Genomic DNA, 17,843 nt, shown 5'->3' with positions numbered 1-17,843 from the left:
TTATTTAAAGCTAGTAATAATTAAGTTTTTTGTAGCTGCCTTGGAAAGGATGTTCTTAAGAGCTGGACAAACTTGAGAGATAAGAAAACAAATTTACTGTGATCCCCAGGGGAGAACTGAGATAACACATCTTTCCATTTTTAGCTTAGATGTCCTAATAAAACAGTCTCTTTGACACTCCCCTCAAACTCCTCCACAGAAGCCCTGTCTCATTCCTGACAATTTATTAATAAGCCACCAGATAAAAAATGTTCTTTAATAAAACACCCAGACATGGTGGACTTCTTAATGTGGTCAATTTAAGTGAGGCATCCCAGAAGCATGGAGATGACCAGATTAGATCAGGAGAGAGATTAGCACCATCCTGCTGTTCTCTGAAGAATGTAGCTGAACATGAACAGCTGGAATTAAAAGGCAGTTTCAAACACTGTCCTCAGTATACAGGGACAGGAAGCTTTTCCACTCGTGAGGTGGATAAGAACCCAAGTTTAAAGTGGTCTTAGATGGAACAGAGAGCGAATTCTGTATTCTTCTCTGTGTCTTCATTCTTCTCACCACACTCACTTCCATTTTGCTCACACTCCTGACATTTTGCTACACAGCCATGTGTTACAGTATGACTGGTTAATTAGGAAACAATATACTAATCTCATTTCCTCCATGAGGAAAAACTCAAAGAGGCAAGAAAATGTTACACACATGTACAATTCATACATGCACACACATACCAGATCTCATCCAACTACTTAGATTCAGAACACCCCAGTGCTGTGTTTTGGTTAAATATTAACTCAGAATCAGTAAGACTCTAGTCTTCAAGTAGAAGACAAGAAGTAGACTTGAAGTTTATCTTCAAGCAGAATCTATGATAATTGAGTCTTAGAAAACAATAGAAATATCCTTCAGTTTAGAGCATTTGTTTTAAAGAGTTTCAGAAAAATTATATGAATAGTTTTCGTACACTATATCCATACTTGGCAAAGCCATCTTCTGTTCTGGTCACTGTCTTCCTCTTTTATGAATCCTTAGTACAGCAAGGGCAAAGCATTGATCTGAGGCAAATGCTTATCTTTTCTCTGCTTGACACTAACGGCAATGGCAATTTAACAATATAATAGAATTATTTTGCACAATGCAAAATATAGGCAAATAAAATATTTTACTAAAAGTACAGCTAAACAACAAAACAGAGTTTAGCAAAGTGACTCATTTCTTGAGGGCTGTACACAAAATCTAATTTGCATAGTAGGTATTTGGCAACTATACTCCCTGCTCTCCCAAATTCAACAAAGTTCCCAAATTGGCAGCTTTGCAGCAGCTAAGGGGAAGAATATATGCCTATATGCTGGTTTTCAGTTTTCTCTGTGTAATGAGCTCAAAGGTTAAACCAATAATATTCTACCAAGAAAATATATAAATGTCAATTCGAATAATTGGCTACTAGCTGAATGAATCAGGTGCACCTGTGTGTTCCTATGCAAGGGGAAATTTTGCTTGAGAAAACGTAACTAAGAAGGGGCTAAAAGCTAAATTGCTTGGCTATAGTTCATCCCCAGTGGGTCTCTCCTGTTGGGATTGTCTCTCTGTCCAAGCTTACCTTCTTCTATCACGGTATCTTCCTTTTTTGTTTCCTTTTCTTGTGATCCCTGGTGTTTGGATGAAACATGGATATGATTCTTTTGATCATTAGTCTGGGATTCAGATATATCTTCAGGTTTTGTTTCTGCATTAATGAAAAAAAAGTGGGTTTTATTTCTTCAGATAAAAAGAATATTTTTATTTGTAAGTGGGCCCTAAGTGTTAAGTATTTCTCTCGTAGCCCTCCCCACCACCATGATTGTGATATACATGCATTTAAATGCATATCATGTATTCAGAGCTTAAGAAATAATGATGCAAAATTCCATATCCCAGCCATCTACTTTGTGATATAAAACTGTACTGTTCAATCAACTACCAGCCAAATATGGCTATCTGAAAACTTGAAATTTTGAACTGAGATGTAACTATAAAACATACACCAGATTTTGGAAAATGAATATATCCAATGTATTTTTACTTATTTTATTTTATTTATTGTTATTAATTTATTATTATTACATGTTGAAATAATATTTGGTATACTTAGGATAAAGGATTACTAGAAAATCACATGCCACACATTTGTGGCTTATATTTCTGTTAGAGTAGTTAGAATAACAGAATGTTATTACTTTTTAACCTTTTAATTTGAAATGATCATACATTCAGAGGAAGTTACCAAGAAATATACAGGAGGACACATGAATTTTCAGTCTCCTCCACTGTTAACAACTTCTTTGGGTTTTGGTTAGGGTGCCCCCTAGAGGTCCAGGATTGAAGGCTTGTTCCACAGAGTGCCACTGTTGGAGGTGGTAGAATCTTTAAGAGGTAGAGCCTAATCAGAGGTCCTTAGCTCATTAGGGATGTGCTCTCAAGGAGACTGTGGGAACTGGTTCCTCTATCTTCTTGCTTCTTTCCTGTCTGGTTCAGTATGACAAATGAACGTTTTTCCCACCATGATGTCCTATTACCTCCTGCCCTCATTAGAGGCCAAGCCAATGGGACCACCTGAATAACATCTTTGATGAAGCAGCAAAGAGAATTAATTTGACTTAAATGCATATCAAGGTTTTCTAAAGCAAAAATAATTCTGTGATTGAGTTTCCACTTGAACTAGCTGATATTTTTACACATCACTTTTTTAATCAAAGAACTAGAATCATTGAGAGATAAATGATAGTCATTCATACTTCTGTTTATCTCATAAAATGGATGAATGGAGGGCAGGGCATGGTGGCTCATGCCAGTAAAATCCTAGCTATTCAGGCAACAGGGATCAGGAGGGTTGGGGTTCAAGGTCAATCTATGAAAAAAGTTAGCAAGACCCCACCTCAACCAAAAGGCTGGGCAGTGTGGCATGCACCTGTGACTGACCCCAGCTACATGGAGGCATACTTAGGACAGTAGAAGTCCAAGCCTAGTTCCAGGCAAAGACATAGAAAATCTATGGGGAAAATAATTGAAGCAAAAAGGAATGGGGTACAGCCTGAGTGTAAAATGCCTGCCTAGCAAGCATGAGGACCCAAGTTCAAACCCCAGTACCACCAAAAAAATAAAGGGAATGAATTGATTCCAAGATGGCAGCTAGAGGGAGGAAGCAGAAAGCGAGCCTCCTATAGTGAAATCTTGGAGAGACGCTGGAGACACACTTTGCAGGCATAATCACTGAGAAGAGGCAAAACTTTGACCCCTCCACACCTCCAGTGGCACAGAGAATCTCCACTTCACATTAAACAGAGAAATGAGGAGGGCCCCCGGGGCCGCCAGTGGCCCACGCCCAGGTGGCTTGGGAAGATGCAGACCAGGTGAGCTTCATGGTACTGCAGTACTCCCACAGACAAGCCTGGGCCAGAGCAGCATAGCCCCCTGGACAGACTGACCTCCACCCAGGGGAAAAAGAGAAACTGACTAATAAGCAATAAGAACAATAAAGACACGCAGGAAAGAGGGTGGGGCGCCCTGAGCGCTGAGACTGGGGGAAGGGAATCCTTTCCGGGACTGTAAATAAACAAGCTGGGCAGGCCGGAGAGGCTCTGCAACCAGGAGCAGTAAAGCTGGTGAGAGTGGCAGAGGGAGGAAAACTCCACAAGAGAGGAGGGAAGACCCACTTCCCATGTGAACTGTAAACAAACATGGCGGCTGGCAGGAGCAGCAGCACCACCCAGTAATCAGGAGCAGGAAATCTTGTTAAAGTGGCGGTGGGAGGAAAACTCCACAGGATGGGGGGAAGACCCACCTCCCACATGAACTGTAAATAAACACGCAGGCCTGACAACGCAGTGCAGTGTCACCTTTCCCTGTGCTTGGAAAGGGGAAAGCTTGTAGCAGAGGCTCCCGCACAGGAGAACTCTGAGCAAATAAAGCCCGTGGGGCCAGGTGAGTGCTAAGCTCACCCCAGAGATCTGCATAAACAATGCCTCCAGCAACAGCAGGCTGACAGCAGCAGGCAGGCAAGCCACAGCTGCAGATACAATTCTCAGAACTGTCTCCAGACTCTTTTTTTTCTTTTTCTCCCTACTTTTGATGAGAGAACAACCGAATTACACCTGCATGCTGAAAAACTTACTGAAACTGTATTGCATTTGAACTTGGGACACTTGGTGGGTTTTTTTGGTTTTTTTTTTTGGTGTGTGTGTGTAGTTTTGTTCTACTTTATGCATCCCCTTTGATGAGACAACTACAGAACAACATCTGAGGTCTGAGGCACCATCTCCAGGATTGGAGACTGAGATGGACACCCAAATTATTAAGACTAAAACTTCATTGCATTTGAACTTGGAGGTTTTTTGGTTTTTTGGGGTTTTTTTTTTAATTTTCTATTTTTCATCTATTTTAATTCATTTTTATAAATCGATATTTCTTTCATTTACTTATTTTTTATTTTTATTCTTATCTTTATTTTTTTATTTTTGATTTTCAATCCTCTCTCTGTCTCTCTAATGTCTGTTCAGCTTACAGTCAATTAGTACACTAACACTCCCTATTTATACCTTTGAAACTTTCTTGTCTGAAACCTTGTTCTGCTTTCTCCCTCTTGTCTGTGTATTTGTTTTCCCCTTTTCTTTAACTTCTTGCTTTCCATCTCCTCTCACCCTTCCATTCTAAATATTACCATTGTTATTATTACAAGCTAGAAAATACTTAATTGCACACAGTACAGGGACAGTAACAACACCAAAGACAATGACGGGAAGACAGAAAAAACAGGGAAACCAGTTTCCCCACAGCAAAAAATTAGTACAGGAATCAGAGGGAATGAAGAGAACAGAAACTCAGATCCAGACTCCAACAAAATGAAGATAAACTATGCCAAAGGACCCAATGAAGCCCACAAGAATAATTTAAAAGAAGACCTACTACTGGTACTCAATGAGAATTTTATAGAGATGATACTGGATAGCATCAACCAAAATGTACAGGAGACACTCAAGAAATTCCAAGACAACAAAAATAGAGAATTTGAAAAAGCAAAAGAAGAAATAAAGGAAACCATAGAAGCACTGTATAAACACCAAAGTGAAACAGAGAACATGATGAATAAACAGATAAAAGAACTCAGGACAAAAATTGACAACATTAAAGAGGAAACCACCCAGGATATGAAAAACTTCAGAAAAAAGAACAAAACAGAACTGCAAAACAAAACAGAAGGCCAATCCAGCAGAATAGAACAAACAGAAGACAGAATCTCAGAACTTGAAGATGAAATTGTAATTAAAGGAAAAACCAAAGAACTATTAATTAAACAACTCAAGACCTGTGAAAAGAAAATGCAAGAACTCACTGACTCCATTAAAAGACCAAACTTGAGAATCATGGGCATCGAAGAAGGAGAAGAGGTGCAAGCGAAGGGAATGCATAATCTAGTCAACAAAATAATAACGGAAAATTTCCCAAATCTAGAGAGGCCTCCAGGACACCAAACAGACCAGATCAAAATAGAACTACCCCACGACATATCATCATTAAAACAACAAGTTCAGAAACTAAGGAAAGAATATTGAAGGCTGTAAGAGAGAAAAAACAAATAACATACAAAGGTAAACCCATCAAAATCACAGCAGACTTCTCAACAGAAACACTAAAAGCAAGAAGAGCATGGGGTGAGAACTTCCGGGCACTGAATGAAAATAACTTCAACCCTAGGATACTCTACCCACCAAAACTATCATTGAAAATAGATGGAGCAATAACAGTCTTCCATGATAAGCAGAAACTAAAACAATATGTGACCACAAAGCCACCACTACAAAACATTCTTCAAGGGATTCTGCACACAGAAAGTGAAACCCAATTTAACCATGAAAAGACAGGCAGCACCAAACCACAGGAAAAGAAAAAGCAAGAAAGTAGAGAGTAACCTCAACTTAGGTACACAAAATCAAACCTTCAAACAACTAAGACAACTAAATGACAGGAATCACACATACCCATCAGTACTAACACTTAACGTTAACGTACTTAATTCACTCATCAAAAGGCACCGCTTGACGAAATAGATTACAGGAGACCCATCTCACCGACAGAAATAAGCATAGGCTTAAGATGAAAGGCTGGAAGAAGATTTACCAAGCCAATGGCCCCCGAAAACAGGCAGGAGTAGCAATACTTATCTCTGACAAAGTAGACTTCAAACCTACATTGATCAAACGAGATAAAGAAGGACATTCCATACTAATAAAAGGGGAAATAGACCAAAAGGAAATAATAATCATCAATCTGTATGCACCCAATGTCAATGCACCCAATTTCATCAAACATACCCTGAAAGACCTAAAAGCGTATATAAACGCCAACACAGTGGTTGTGGGAGACTTTAACACCCCATTATCATCAATAGATAGGTCATCCAAACAAAAAATCAATAAAGAAATCCAAGATCTAAAATATGCAATAACAAATGAACCTAGTTGATGTCTACAGAACATTTCATCCAACTTCTACACAATAGACATTCTTCTCAGCAGCCCATGGAACCTTCTCCAAAATAGATCATATCCTAGGGCACAAAACAAGTCTCAGCAACTATAAGAAAATAGAAATTATACCGTGCATACTATCTGATCACAATGCAGTAAAAGTAGAACTCAACAACAAAAGTAAACACAAAAAACATGCAAACAGCTGGAAAATAAATAACTCATTACTTAATGAAGAATGGATCATCGATGAAATAAAAGAGGAAATTAAAAAGTTCCTGGAAGTCAATGAAAATGAAAACATAACCCAATGGAACCTATGGGACACAGCTAAGGCAGTCCTGAGAGGAAAGTTTATAGCCATGAGTGCATATATTAAAAAGACTGAAAGATCCCAAATCAATGACCTAATGATACATCTCAAACTCCCAGAAAAACAAGAATGAGCAAATCACAAATAGGAGAGAAATAATAAAAATAAGAGCTGAAATCAATGAAATAGAAACCAAAAAAACCATACAAAGAATTAATGAAACAAAAAGTTGGTTCTTTGAAAAAATAAACAAGATCGATACACCCCTGGCAAACCTGACTAAAATGAGGAGAGAAAAAACCCAAATTAGTAGAATCAGGAATGCAAAAGGGGAGATAACAACAAACACCATGGAAGTCCAGGAAATCATCAGAGACTACTTTGAGAACCTATATTCAAATAAATTTGAAAATCTTAAAGAAATGGACAGATTTCTAGATACATATGACCATCCAAACCTGAACCAAGAGGAAATGAATCACCTGAATAGATCTATAACACAAAATGAAATTGAAGCAGCAATCAAGAGTCTCCCCAAAAAGAAAAGTCCAGGACCCGATGGATTCTCTGCTGAATTCTATCAGACCTTTAAAGAAGAACTGATACCAACCCTCCTTAAACTGTTCCAGGAAATAAAAAGGGAAGGAAAACTGCCAAACACATTTTATGAAGCCAGTATTACACTTATCACAAAACCAGGCAAAGACACCTCCAAAAAGGAGAACTGTAGGCCAATCTCCTTAATGAACATTGACGCAAAAATCCTCAGTAAAATAATGGCAAACCGAATTCAACAACACATCAAAAAGATCATTCACCACGACCAAGTAGGCTTCATCCCAGGGATGCAGGGCTGGTTCAACATATGATAATCAATAAACGTAATAAACCACATTAACAGAAGCAAAGACAAAAACCACTTGATCATCTCAATAGATGCAGAAAAAGCCTTTGATAAGATCCAACATCATTTCATGATAAAATCTCTAAGAAAACTAGGAATAGAAGGAAAGTACCTCAACATTAGAAAAGCTATATATGACAAACCTACAGCCAGCATTATACTTAACGGAGAAAAATTGAAACCATTCCCTCTAAAATCAGGAACCAGACAAGGATGCCCGCTATCTCCACTCCTATTCAACATAGTACTGGAATTCCTAGCCAGAGCAATTAGGCAAGAAGAAGGAATAAAAGGAATACAAATAGGTAAAGAAACTGTCAAAATATCCCTATTTGCAGATGACATGATCCTATACCTTAAACACCCAAAAAACTCTACTCAAAAGCTCCTAGACACGATCAATAGCTACAGCAAGGTAGCAGGATATAAAATCAACATGGAAAAATCATTAGCATTTCTATATACTAACAATGAGCAAACTGAAAAAGAATCTATGAGAACAATTCCATTTACAATAGCCTCAAAAAAAAATCAAATACCTAGGTGTAAACCTAACAAAAGATGTGAATGACCTCTACAAGGAAAACTATACACTTTTGAAGAAAGAGATTGAGGAAGACTATAGAAAGTGGAGAGATCTCCCATGCTCATGGATTGGTAGAATCAACATAGTAAAAATGTCTATACTTCCAAAAGTAATCTACATGTTTAATGCAATTCCCATCAAAATTCCAAGGACATTCATTAAAGAGATTGAAAAATCTGTGAAATTTATATGGAAACACAAGAGGCCACGAATAGCCAAGGCAACACTCAAGTCAAAAGAACAATGCTGGAGGTATCACAACACCTGACTTCAAACTATATTACAAAGCAATAACAATAAAAACAGCATGGTACTGGCACAAAAACAGACATGAAGACCAGTGGAACAGAACAGAGGACCCAGATATGAAGCCACACAACTGTAACCAACTTGTCTTTGACAAAGGTGCTAAAAATATACGATGGAGAAATAGCAGCCTCTTCAACAAAAACTGCTGGGAAAACTGGTTAGCAGTCTGCAAAAACGTGAACCTAGATCCATGTATATCACCCTATACCAATATTAACTCAAAATGGATCAAGGATCTTAATATCAGACCCCAAACTCTTAAGTTGATACAGGAAAGAGTAGGAAATACTCTGGAGTTAGTAGGTATAGGTAAGAACTTTCGCAATGAAACCCCAGCAGCACAGCAACTAAGAGATAGCATAGATAAATGGGACTTCATAAAACTAAAATGCTTCTGTTCATCAAAAGAAATGGTCTCTAAACTGAAGAGAACACCCACAGAGTGGGAGAACATATTTGACAACTATACATCAGACAAAGGACTGATAACCAGAATATATAGGGAACTTAAAAGACTAAATTCTCCCAAAACTAATGAACCAATAAAGAAATGGGCAAGTGAACTAAACAGAACTTTCTCAAAAGAAGAAATTCAAATGGCCAAAAAACACATGAAAAAATGCTCACCATCTCTAGCAATAAAGGAAATGCAAATTAAAACCACACTAAGATTCCACCTCACCCGTTAGAACAGCCGTCATTAGCAACACCACCAACAACAGGTGTTGGCGAGGATGCGGGGGAAAAAGGAACCCTCTTACACTGATGGTGGGAATGTAAACTAATACAACCACTCTGGAAAAAAATTTGGAGGCTACTTAAAAAGCTAGACATCGATCTACCATTTGATCCAGCAATACCACTCTTGGGGATATACCCAAAAGACTGTGACACAGGTTACTCCAGAGGCACCTGCACACCCATGTTTATTGCGGCACTATTCACAATAGCCAAGTTATGGAAACAGCCAAGATGCCCCTCCACTGACGAATGGATTAAGAAAATGTGGTATCTATATACAATGGAATTTTATGCAGCCATGAAGAAGAACAAAATGTTATCATTCACTGGTAAATGGATGGAACTGGAGAACATCATTCTGAGTGAGGTTAGCCTGGCCCAAAAGACCAAAAATCGTATGTTCTCCCTCATATGTGGACATTAGATCAAGGGCAAACACAACAATTGGACTGGACTTTGAGCACATGATAAAAGCGAGAGCACACAAGGGAGGGGTGAGGATAGGTAAGACACCTAAAAAACTAGCTAGCATTTGTTGCCCTTAACGCAGAGAAACTAAAGCAGATACCTTAAAAGCAACTGAGGCCAATAGGAAAAGGGGACCAGGAACTAGAGAAAAGGTGAGATCAAAAAGAATTAACTTAGAAGGTAACACCCACGCACAGGAAATCAATGTGAGTCAACTCCCTGTATAGCTGTCCTTATCTCAACTAGCAACAACCCTTGTTCCTTCTTATTATGGCTTATACTCTCTCTTCAACAAAATTAGAAATAAGGGCAAATAGTTTCTGCTGGGTATTGAGGGGGTTGGGGGGAGAGGGAGGGGGTGGAGTGGGTGGTAAGGGAGGGGGTGGGGGCAGGGGGGAGAAATGAACCAAGCCTTGTATGCACATATGAATAAAAAAAAAAAGACTGAAAAAAAAAGGGAATGAATTGAGCTTATAAAAACAAATAAAAATTTGCAGCACTTGTTCTCAGTGATAACTTCAAACTTTCATGGAAAGCTCAGCCTTTTTGAAAACTTGTGTAATCAACCATATTGATTTTAACAACTGAGATTTAAAAAATTATAGAATGAAATGTGTCAACATTTAGAAGGCCTGCAATAACTTAATGAAATAATAACTTTCTAACACCCCAAAAATAACGTTTAAATTCTGCATGCTCAAGAGTGAAAAGCTCCATTTTAAGTAAAGGTAAAAAAAAATTACCTAAACAATAAAGTACAAGGGAAACTAGTAGATTTTCATGTAAAAATACAAATAGCATGTTAAGACAGACTTTAAGTAAATAATCTTGTCAAGTTCAGATCTTTAATAAAAGAAGAATATTCAATTATTCCCTTTTCTACTGTATTTCTGTGTGAGGCTGGGTATTCTTCATACACTTTATTTTGGGAGTGAGGGCAATACTGGGTTTTGAACTCAGAGTCTGGCACCTGCTAGGCGAGCACTCAAGCACTTCTTCGCATACTTTAGCACAAACATTTACATTGCAACAGATTGACTGCAGAAGCTGCTAAGAAACTGCAGCTGACTTCTATTATGGGAAACATGAAAGAGGCCTGTAAAAAAGTACCGCTCTTAACACTATATCTGTTTTGAAAGTCCAGGGTATTAAAATAAAAACTATTAATTATGTTCATATGCAGTACACACTTAAGTTTTAGCAAGGATTAAGAATTAAGCAGGATAAATTAGGGATAAATGAAAAAAAAAAAGAAGAAACACTTCCTGATCCCCACTTAGAATATAGGAGTAAAGACTACTATTATGTGAAAATAAATTAATGAGTAAAAATTTAAGTATTCTAACTTAATTTGAAAATACTGGTGGATGGACAGAACTAGCATAGGTCAAGGTTCTAGAAGTTCTCAGTGATTGTTGACAGTATAAGGAGGTTCTGGAAGGAAAACAACTGAATACTGCTGACACAGAACATATCAATGCATCAGAAAATCATCCTCTATGAGCAACTTTGGAGAACAATATACATCTGTTATTCCAAAAATTAATGAATTCTAATTTGAGAAATTTGAGAAACAGAGCTGGAGATGTAGCTCAGTGTAGAGCACTTGCCTAGAATGAGTGAGACCAAAGGTTCCATCCCCTGCACCACAAAAAAAGAGAAAAAGAAAACTATGAAGCACAAAAGATATTAAGAAAATACAAATTGTTCATATACAGCTGAACTGTAAACTTTTCTCAAAGTTCCTTCCATTCTCTTCACAGTTTTTTTGACAGTACTGAGGTGTGAACTCAGGGCTTCACATGTGGAAGGCAGAAGCTCTACTGCTTGAGCCACATCTCCAGTCCTTTTGGCTGTGGTTATTTTTTCTGGAACAGCCTGGACTACAATTCTTCTATTTATGCTTCCTGCCATAGTTGGGATGACAGGTGTATGTCACCAAACTCTGCCTGGGTTTGGCCTCATAAAAGCAGTCTTCTCAGTCTCAGCTTCCCAAGTAACCAGGATTTTTTTTACAGATGTGTGCCACTACACCCAGCTTTATAATTTTTTTAAACATAGCTAGGAGTCTGTGACTTGGCAGAAAAATGTGGACACTAATACTGAGAGAGATTTAAAGAAGAGAAAGAGGACTGAAGGAGGACATATATTAGTAACTGCAGGAAAAGCTAGTTCTAGGGCTCAGGGGATGCAAAGAAAGAGATGGGGCCCACGAATGAGAGGCCCATGAACAGGTAATAGATTTAGATATCAAAAGGAAGAGAAGAATTAAATCACCTGCTTCACAATCACATAGAAAAATATTATGGAAATCTGCATACAGCCCAGAAAGCAACACACACTGTAGATAGACAGAACTAAACCTGTGATTCCACAAATTGCAGGCAATCCAAAGCAGAACCAGGTGGAGATTCCATTCTTAGAAAGACAGGGAGTTTCTTGGTAGTTTGTCCAGCTGAGGTCACCAGGACCAAGTGAGGGACAGAAAACCAGGCTGTAGTTCAGACACAGTGACTAATAAGTGAGGCCAATCTTCCCGAGGCCCCTCAGATACCCAAGCACTGTGAATGCTCTAGTGGTGGGGACAGGACTCCCTTCTCTTTACTTCCTGTGTTTGGACTTCATCTCTTTGCTTTTACTCATTTTGACTTTTTTTAATTCATTATTGCTTATAACTTTAGTTTTATAATACTTCCTATATAACAAGTGTTTCTTCAGTTCATTTGATAGTGCTGGGGTGTAAGGTTTGAGTATAGTAAGAAATTTTCTCTTCTCTCCTGTCTAAGAACAGAGAAGAGAGAAATAACTTCTTTCAAAGAAACTCTTTCCCTCAGAGATCCCTGACTCTAGCCAAAAAAAAGAGATTCTGCTTCTGGGAATATGTTCAAGAATATACTAAATTTCTATGCATCTAGACAAAAAGAAAAACAACCAAGAGCTCACTCCCTTCTTTTGAAGAAGGAACATTCTCACCCTCTCTAATTCTTTAACTTACCTTTTTCAGGATCACTCAACACCGGAGCCTCGTGTTTCAGAGCAAGTTACTCACTCTTTCTGTCTCATTCTCCACATCTTTAGGTTCTTGTGAGGATTAAATAAATATATTTATCTAAAGTGCCCCTGGTCAACAATAAGTACTTAATAAATATGATCTTTTATTATTGTTGCTATTGTCATCAACCAGACAATCTTATCTCTATTATAATAGTTGAACAATTGGGTTCTATGTTGTTATATAGTGTAAAAGCTCATAAAAATTTCTCTTTGGGGGAATAAAAAGAACCGTTAATACAGTTTATATGATTTTTTTCAGATATTTTCAATAAAAAAAAGTTCATTTACTTCTATTTTTGCTTTTCTTAAACCAACAGCACACCAGACAGCTCAGAGCCAGCCAGGAGACCACAGAGCACAGGGACGCAGCCAGGATCATAGTTGACCTCTCCTTCCCAGTCACAGGCAGGACAGCAAAGGACCTGGATCGAGCTGTAAAGTTGATTCCTATTTTTTAAAAAGGTTTCATTAAGATCCAAATATAATAAAAACATTGTGTAAAAGTTCTGCTTACAACACTAGCTAGCATGTACCAAGTACTTAACAAATATTTGTTGAATTAAATGATTAAATAAACAAATTATTAATAAGAGAAGATTTATGTTCCAGAAGAAATGTAAGATTTCAACAATAACTCGTAATCATTCTTTTCAATTCTGTTCATTACTGATAGGGAATTCTTCAAAACCTTTCATTTTATTCTCAGATCTACATTCTCCACCAATATGAATTTGCAGTTTCACTCACTGTTTTGTTCTACTAATTAGAAAAAGAAAGCTTTTGGTTCCAGAATGTATGGAAATGCTTACTCTGCCATTGGTATCTATTTAAAATATGGCATTTAACACATCAAAAACAGGAGCTCAGGGGCTCCCACTACAGTGCCAAGAAGAAAGACAAATATTGCATGTTTGTGCTCATATGCAGAATCTAGACTTAAAATTTTTAAATAATAATATACCATGAATATTTTTTAAAAGGAGGGCTGTTTTAGGGGGAGGGACCAGCAGGAGGAGGAAAGGAGAAAGGATAGGGTGATGGGGTGAATTTGATCAAAGTATATTATATACATGTGTGAAAATAATATAATAAAACCCATTTCAAAACTCTAAAACGTGGAGAAAAGGAAGAGGGTTAAGGTAGAGGAGGTAATTTGATCAAAGTACATTATGCAAATATCACAATGAAACCCTTTGTGCAATTAATTTATGCTTTTAAACATTTAAAAGGATGTCATTTTCTGGAAAACTAAGCATAGAGCAGTGGTGCACAGAACCATGTTGGCTGTGAATCATGGGGCACGATGAGGCTTCCTATTGAACGAGTGATCTCTAATAATTCATTGGAAGCCCCTTCCCTTTCTGTAAATTGAAAGATTGGTTCTCATCCTATTATTACTTATGAAACAGGGAAGAAAAGAATGTAAAAGAGAAATGTACCTATACACATAAAATCTATACACAAATGTCTATAGTAACTCTATTCATAATTACCAAAACCCAGAAACAATCCAATCAAATTTCTTTCAACATTGGAATGGATAAACACACTGGTGTTTCTGAAGAGTGAACTAAGACATAGACAGAAAGATAGGGTGAGAGAGAGAGAGAGAGAGAAAGAAAGAACTTCACTAACCTGTAACAAGTGAGATTAGCACCACATGCATAAGCTGAGTGAAAGAAGCCCATGTCTAAAGAGTAGACCCTGTGTGATTCCATTTGTATGACATTCTAGAAAAGAATGAACTATAAAGATGGCGAGCAGAATTGGGGAGTGGAGAAGATGTTACCATAGAAGAACAGTGTAAGGAGGATGTCGTTTGAGTAACAGAAATGATCTGTATCCTGATTGGGTGGTAGTTACCAATCTAAACAAGTATTTAAACTCATAAAACAATATAGCGAAATGGTCAATTTTATAAGGAATAAAAATTTAAATATATGTGTCAAAAATAAGGTGGGCATAGCTGTGTGGATTCATATCCGGGTCCTCTATTCTGTTCCACTGATCTTCATGTCTGTTTTGTGCCAGTACCATGCAGCTTTTATTGCTATTGCTTTGTAATATAGTCTGAAGTTGGGAATTGTGATACCTCTAGCATTGTTCTTTTTGCTAAGTATTGCTTTAGCTATTTGCAGTCTCTTGTATTTCCAAATGAACTCTTGGATAGATTTTTCAATCTCTGTGATGAATGTCGTTGGGATTTTGATGGGAATTGCATTGAACATGTAGATTGCTTTTGGTAGAATAGCCATTTTTACTATGTTGATTCTACCCATCCATGAGCATGGGAGATCTTTCCACCTTCTGTAGTCTTCCTCCATCTCTTTCTTCAATAGTTTATGGTTCATCTTGTAGAGGTCATTTACATCCTTGTTAAGTTTATTCCTAGGTATTTGATTTTTTTTTTGAGGCTATTGTAAATAGAATTGTTTTCCTACATTCTTTCCCATTGGAAGTCAATGTCTTGATTTGTATGGTTGACTGAATCCCAGAACCACCATAACAAATGACTATAAACGGTTCTCCTCTGTGTATATTCTACACTTGAGCCATATTTGCCTTGTTTGTTATCAAATAGCTTCTCCTTATGGGAATCTGAATAAGTTAAATCAGGCCTAGAGAAGGGAGGAATGAATATTACTGGGGACTCGCAGAAGTAAAAATAAAAATTCTACATTCTGCCCTTGTTTTCTCATTATTGCTTACTTTGCTAATTGTTTAAGTTACTGTTTTTATTCTTAAATGTATTATTTAAGAATATAGTAAATGAAACAACAGATATATCACAAAAATTTGAAGAAGCATATCAGAATGTGACACATTCCACCAGAATAAAGCAAATAACATTGTTTTAGATGGTTATTTTCCATTGATGTGGTCAGGAAAAAGCATCCTGGAGAAGGAGTGTCTGAGTAAGTCTTCAAAAGTCAAGCAAATTCATAAATAAATAAAAACAGAAGAAATATCAATTAATGTTTGGGAAATACTGGAAAACATTTGAGGAAATTTTGGTGAGCACTAAACATCAGGAAAAAGGCCCTAGACCGGGTTCTCAACATCCCTTTAGGCTAGCTTCAAAGGAGGCTGTGGCCGCCCAGCTCCCCTGTGTCTGTGGCTCATGACAGTCACCACAGGACCTTGGGGTCCCATCACTGGGGGTGAGAAGATGCTTATGTGTGAGGACTTCAAAGTGGGATAATGTATTTGTAAAGATCCAAAGATAAATGGTGCTACCAAAGAACCAATTAACTTTACAAACCATACAGCTCACAACTCGTTTCCCAGCACCCAACATAACTTGTGAGGATTTCATGGCAATGAAACACATTTTACTGGAAATGAAGTTGGTTTTCTCAGGCCCATATCCTGGGGAAATGTAAATGACTGTTCATACAAAGTGGCAGTTGCATTATCTCTTTTCCTCTGATGGTTGGGAGGCAGATTGATTTTACCTTGGAAATTCTTCCTTGGGTTTCTTACAGGTTTGCACTGTAGGATTTTATGGAATGGATTTCATTCTTATCTCAATCCAGACTGTTGGACCTTCTAAAAGTAGTTGCAGTATAGATTATTATGGAACAAGACTTACAAGAATATTACTAATGAAATGTTTAGAGAAACACAATAAGATATTTAGAGTAACACAATTTAAAAGAAACAAATGACCCTCCCTAATTTCAACAGATAATACCCTGTCTGTGGATTTCCAGATTTTCTCTCTTCTTTCTTCACATAGCACTTTATGAGTTCTATATGATTACTTTTGTCTGTGGTTATATTTTATTTGCTGATTTACTTAAATGTATACTATTCTTAGGTTTACTTAATAAGAGTTCATAAAACTTATATAATAGTCTTTTTGATGCTACTGTCTTTATGAAATGGCCAGCTTATTACTCTGATACTGTTTAATGTAGCCTACAAAGGCAAGTTGCTACTTGTTATTTTGGGTTGTTAAAAATAAAAGCATAATTTACTCACAAAAAGGACCTAGACAACATTCTAACAGTAATGAATAACTCGAGTTGTCATTGAGGAAAGCATCTTAGCTGAGATGTGAATCACAACAGATATGGACCAGTTCATAAGACATGTAGAACACCCACACGGTGGCAGAGAAGCTGAAGTCATAAAGTCCCATGTGCAAACTGAGAGCAGTTATCTAAGTCACCACTGGCTTTCAAATATTTTAACAGCAGAGCATAATTTTAAAATATATAAGCTTAAAAATACTCTCAATATACTCATTTATTCAAAAGAATAATATTTATAAGCAAATAGTTATTTGTACCTATGATATGCCAGACTTTGCATAGCCTGAGGATATATTGATCAAATATTGAACTAATCGGAATTCCTGTCTTCCTAAAATTTAGGATGTAATGGGAGACACAGAACACAGCAGCAGACAAATAGGAAAGTGCACGGATACTGTGTTAGCAGTAGAGTAGAGGGTGTGAGAAAACTGAAGCAAGGCTGAAGACAGAGAATGACTGGGAACAGGGTTGGGGATGGTGTGTAGACTGAAGGATCTGAACAGATCCTGACAGATGAACCTTGGGAACTCTGGAGGAAGGAGTAATTCTAGGCAAAGAAGTGACAAGTACAAGTACAATTTATCTGGATTAAGGTTGTAGGAGTGGGCCTTAAAAGATAAACCTGCTGTTAAGAAAGAAACTTCAAGTTAAAGGAAAATAACTGCAGATCTTAATACCGTCATACCGAACCATTTTCAAACAGGCTCATCCAAGACTAATCAAATCTTTTAGAATATACTTTTGTTTGACCTACTATTAACCTTTTTTTTAATGATGGGTTTTCACTATGCTATTGTTCAAGCTGGTCTTGAACTCCTGCCTTGGCCTCCTGAGTGGCTGGGACTATAAGCATAGAATAATATTCATCACTAATTAGGGCTCAGACTTGTTAGTTTATAGAAGACTGATAAATTACAAATGATTCTTG

The 17,843-nt window shown here is 37.3% G+C and overlaps 1 protein-coding gene and 1 pseudogene across 8 annotated transcripts in view; one reads left to right on the top strand and one right to left on the bottom strand.

Annotated features, from left to right (window-relative positions):
• Nucleotides 1-17,843, bottom strand: part of Pkhd1 (PKHD1 ciliary IPT domain containing fibrocystin/polyductin) — a 468,594-nt gene that overhangs the window by 14,296 nt on the left and 436,455 nt on the right. For 5 of the 8 annotated variants that reach the window (XM_074081972.1, XM_074081971.1, XM_074081975.1 and 2 more), the window contains 2 exons: nt 13,164-13,322; nt 1,598-1,723 (listed from right to left, as the gene is read on the bottom strand). In XM_074081972.1, the coding sequence (XP_073938073.1) occupies nt 1,598-1,723; nt 13,164-13,322 (285 nt within the window). Of the gene's footprint in view, nt 1-1,597; nt 1,724-13,163; nt 13,323-17,843 lie in introns of those variants that run through there. The other 3 variants (XM_074081974.1, XR_012450616.1, XR_012450617.1) reach the window with 3 other exon arrangements.
• Nucleotides 14,179-16,543, top strand: LOC141425590 (TM2 domain-containing protein 1 pseudogene; annotated as a pseudogene).

The sequence above is a fragment of the Castor canadensis genome, chromosome 8, assembly GCF_047511655.1.
Source record: "Castor canadensis chromosome 8, mCasCan1.hap1v2, whole genome shotgun sequence".
In the NCBI taxonomy this organism is placed as follows: domain Eukaryota; kingdom Metazoa; phylum Chordata; class Mammalia; order Rodentia; family Castoridae; genus Castor; species Castor canadensis.
The sequence above is the reverse complement of the archived record's forward strand: the minus strand, read 5'-3'. Positions and strand labels throughout refer to the sequence as shown.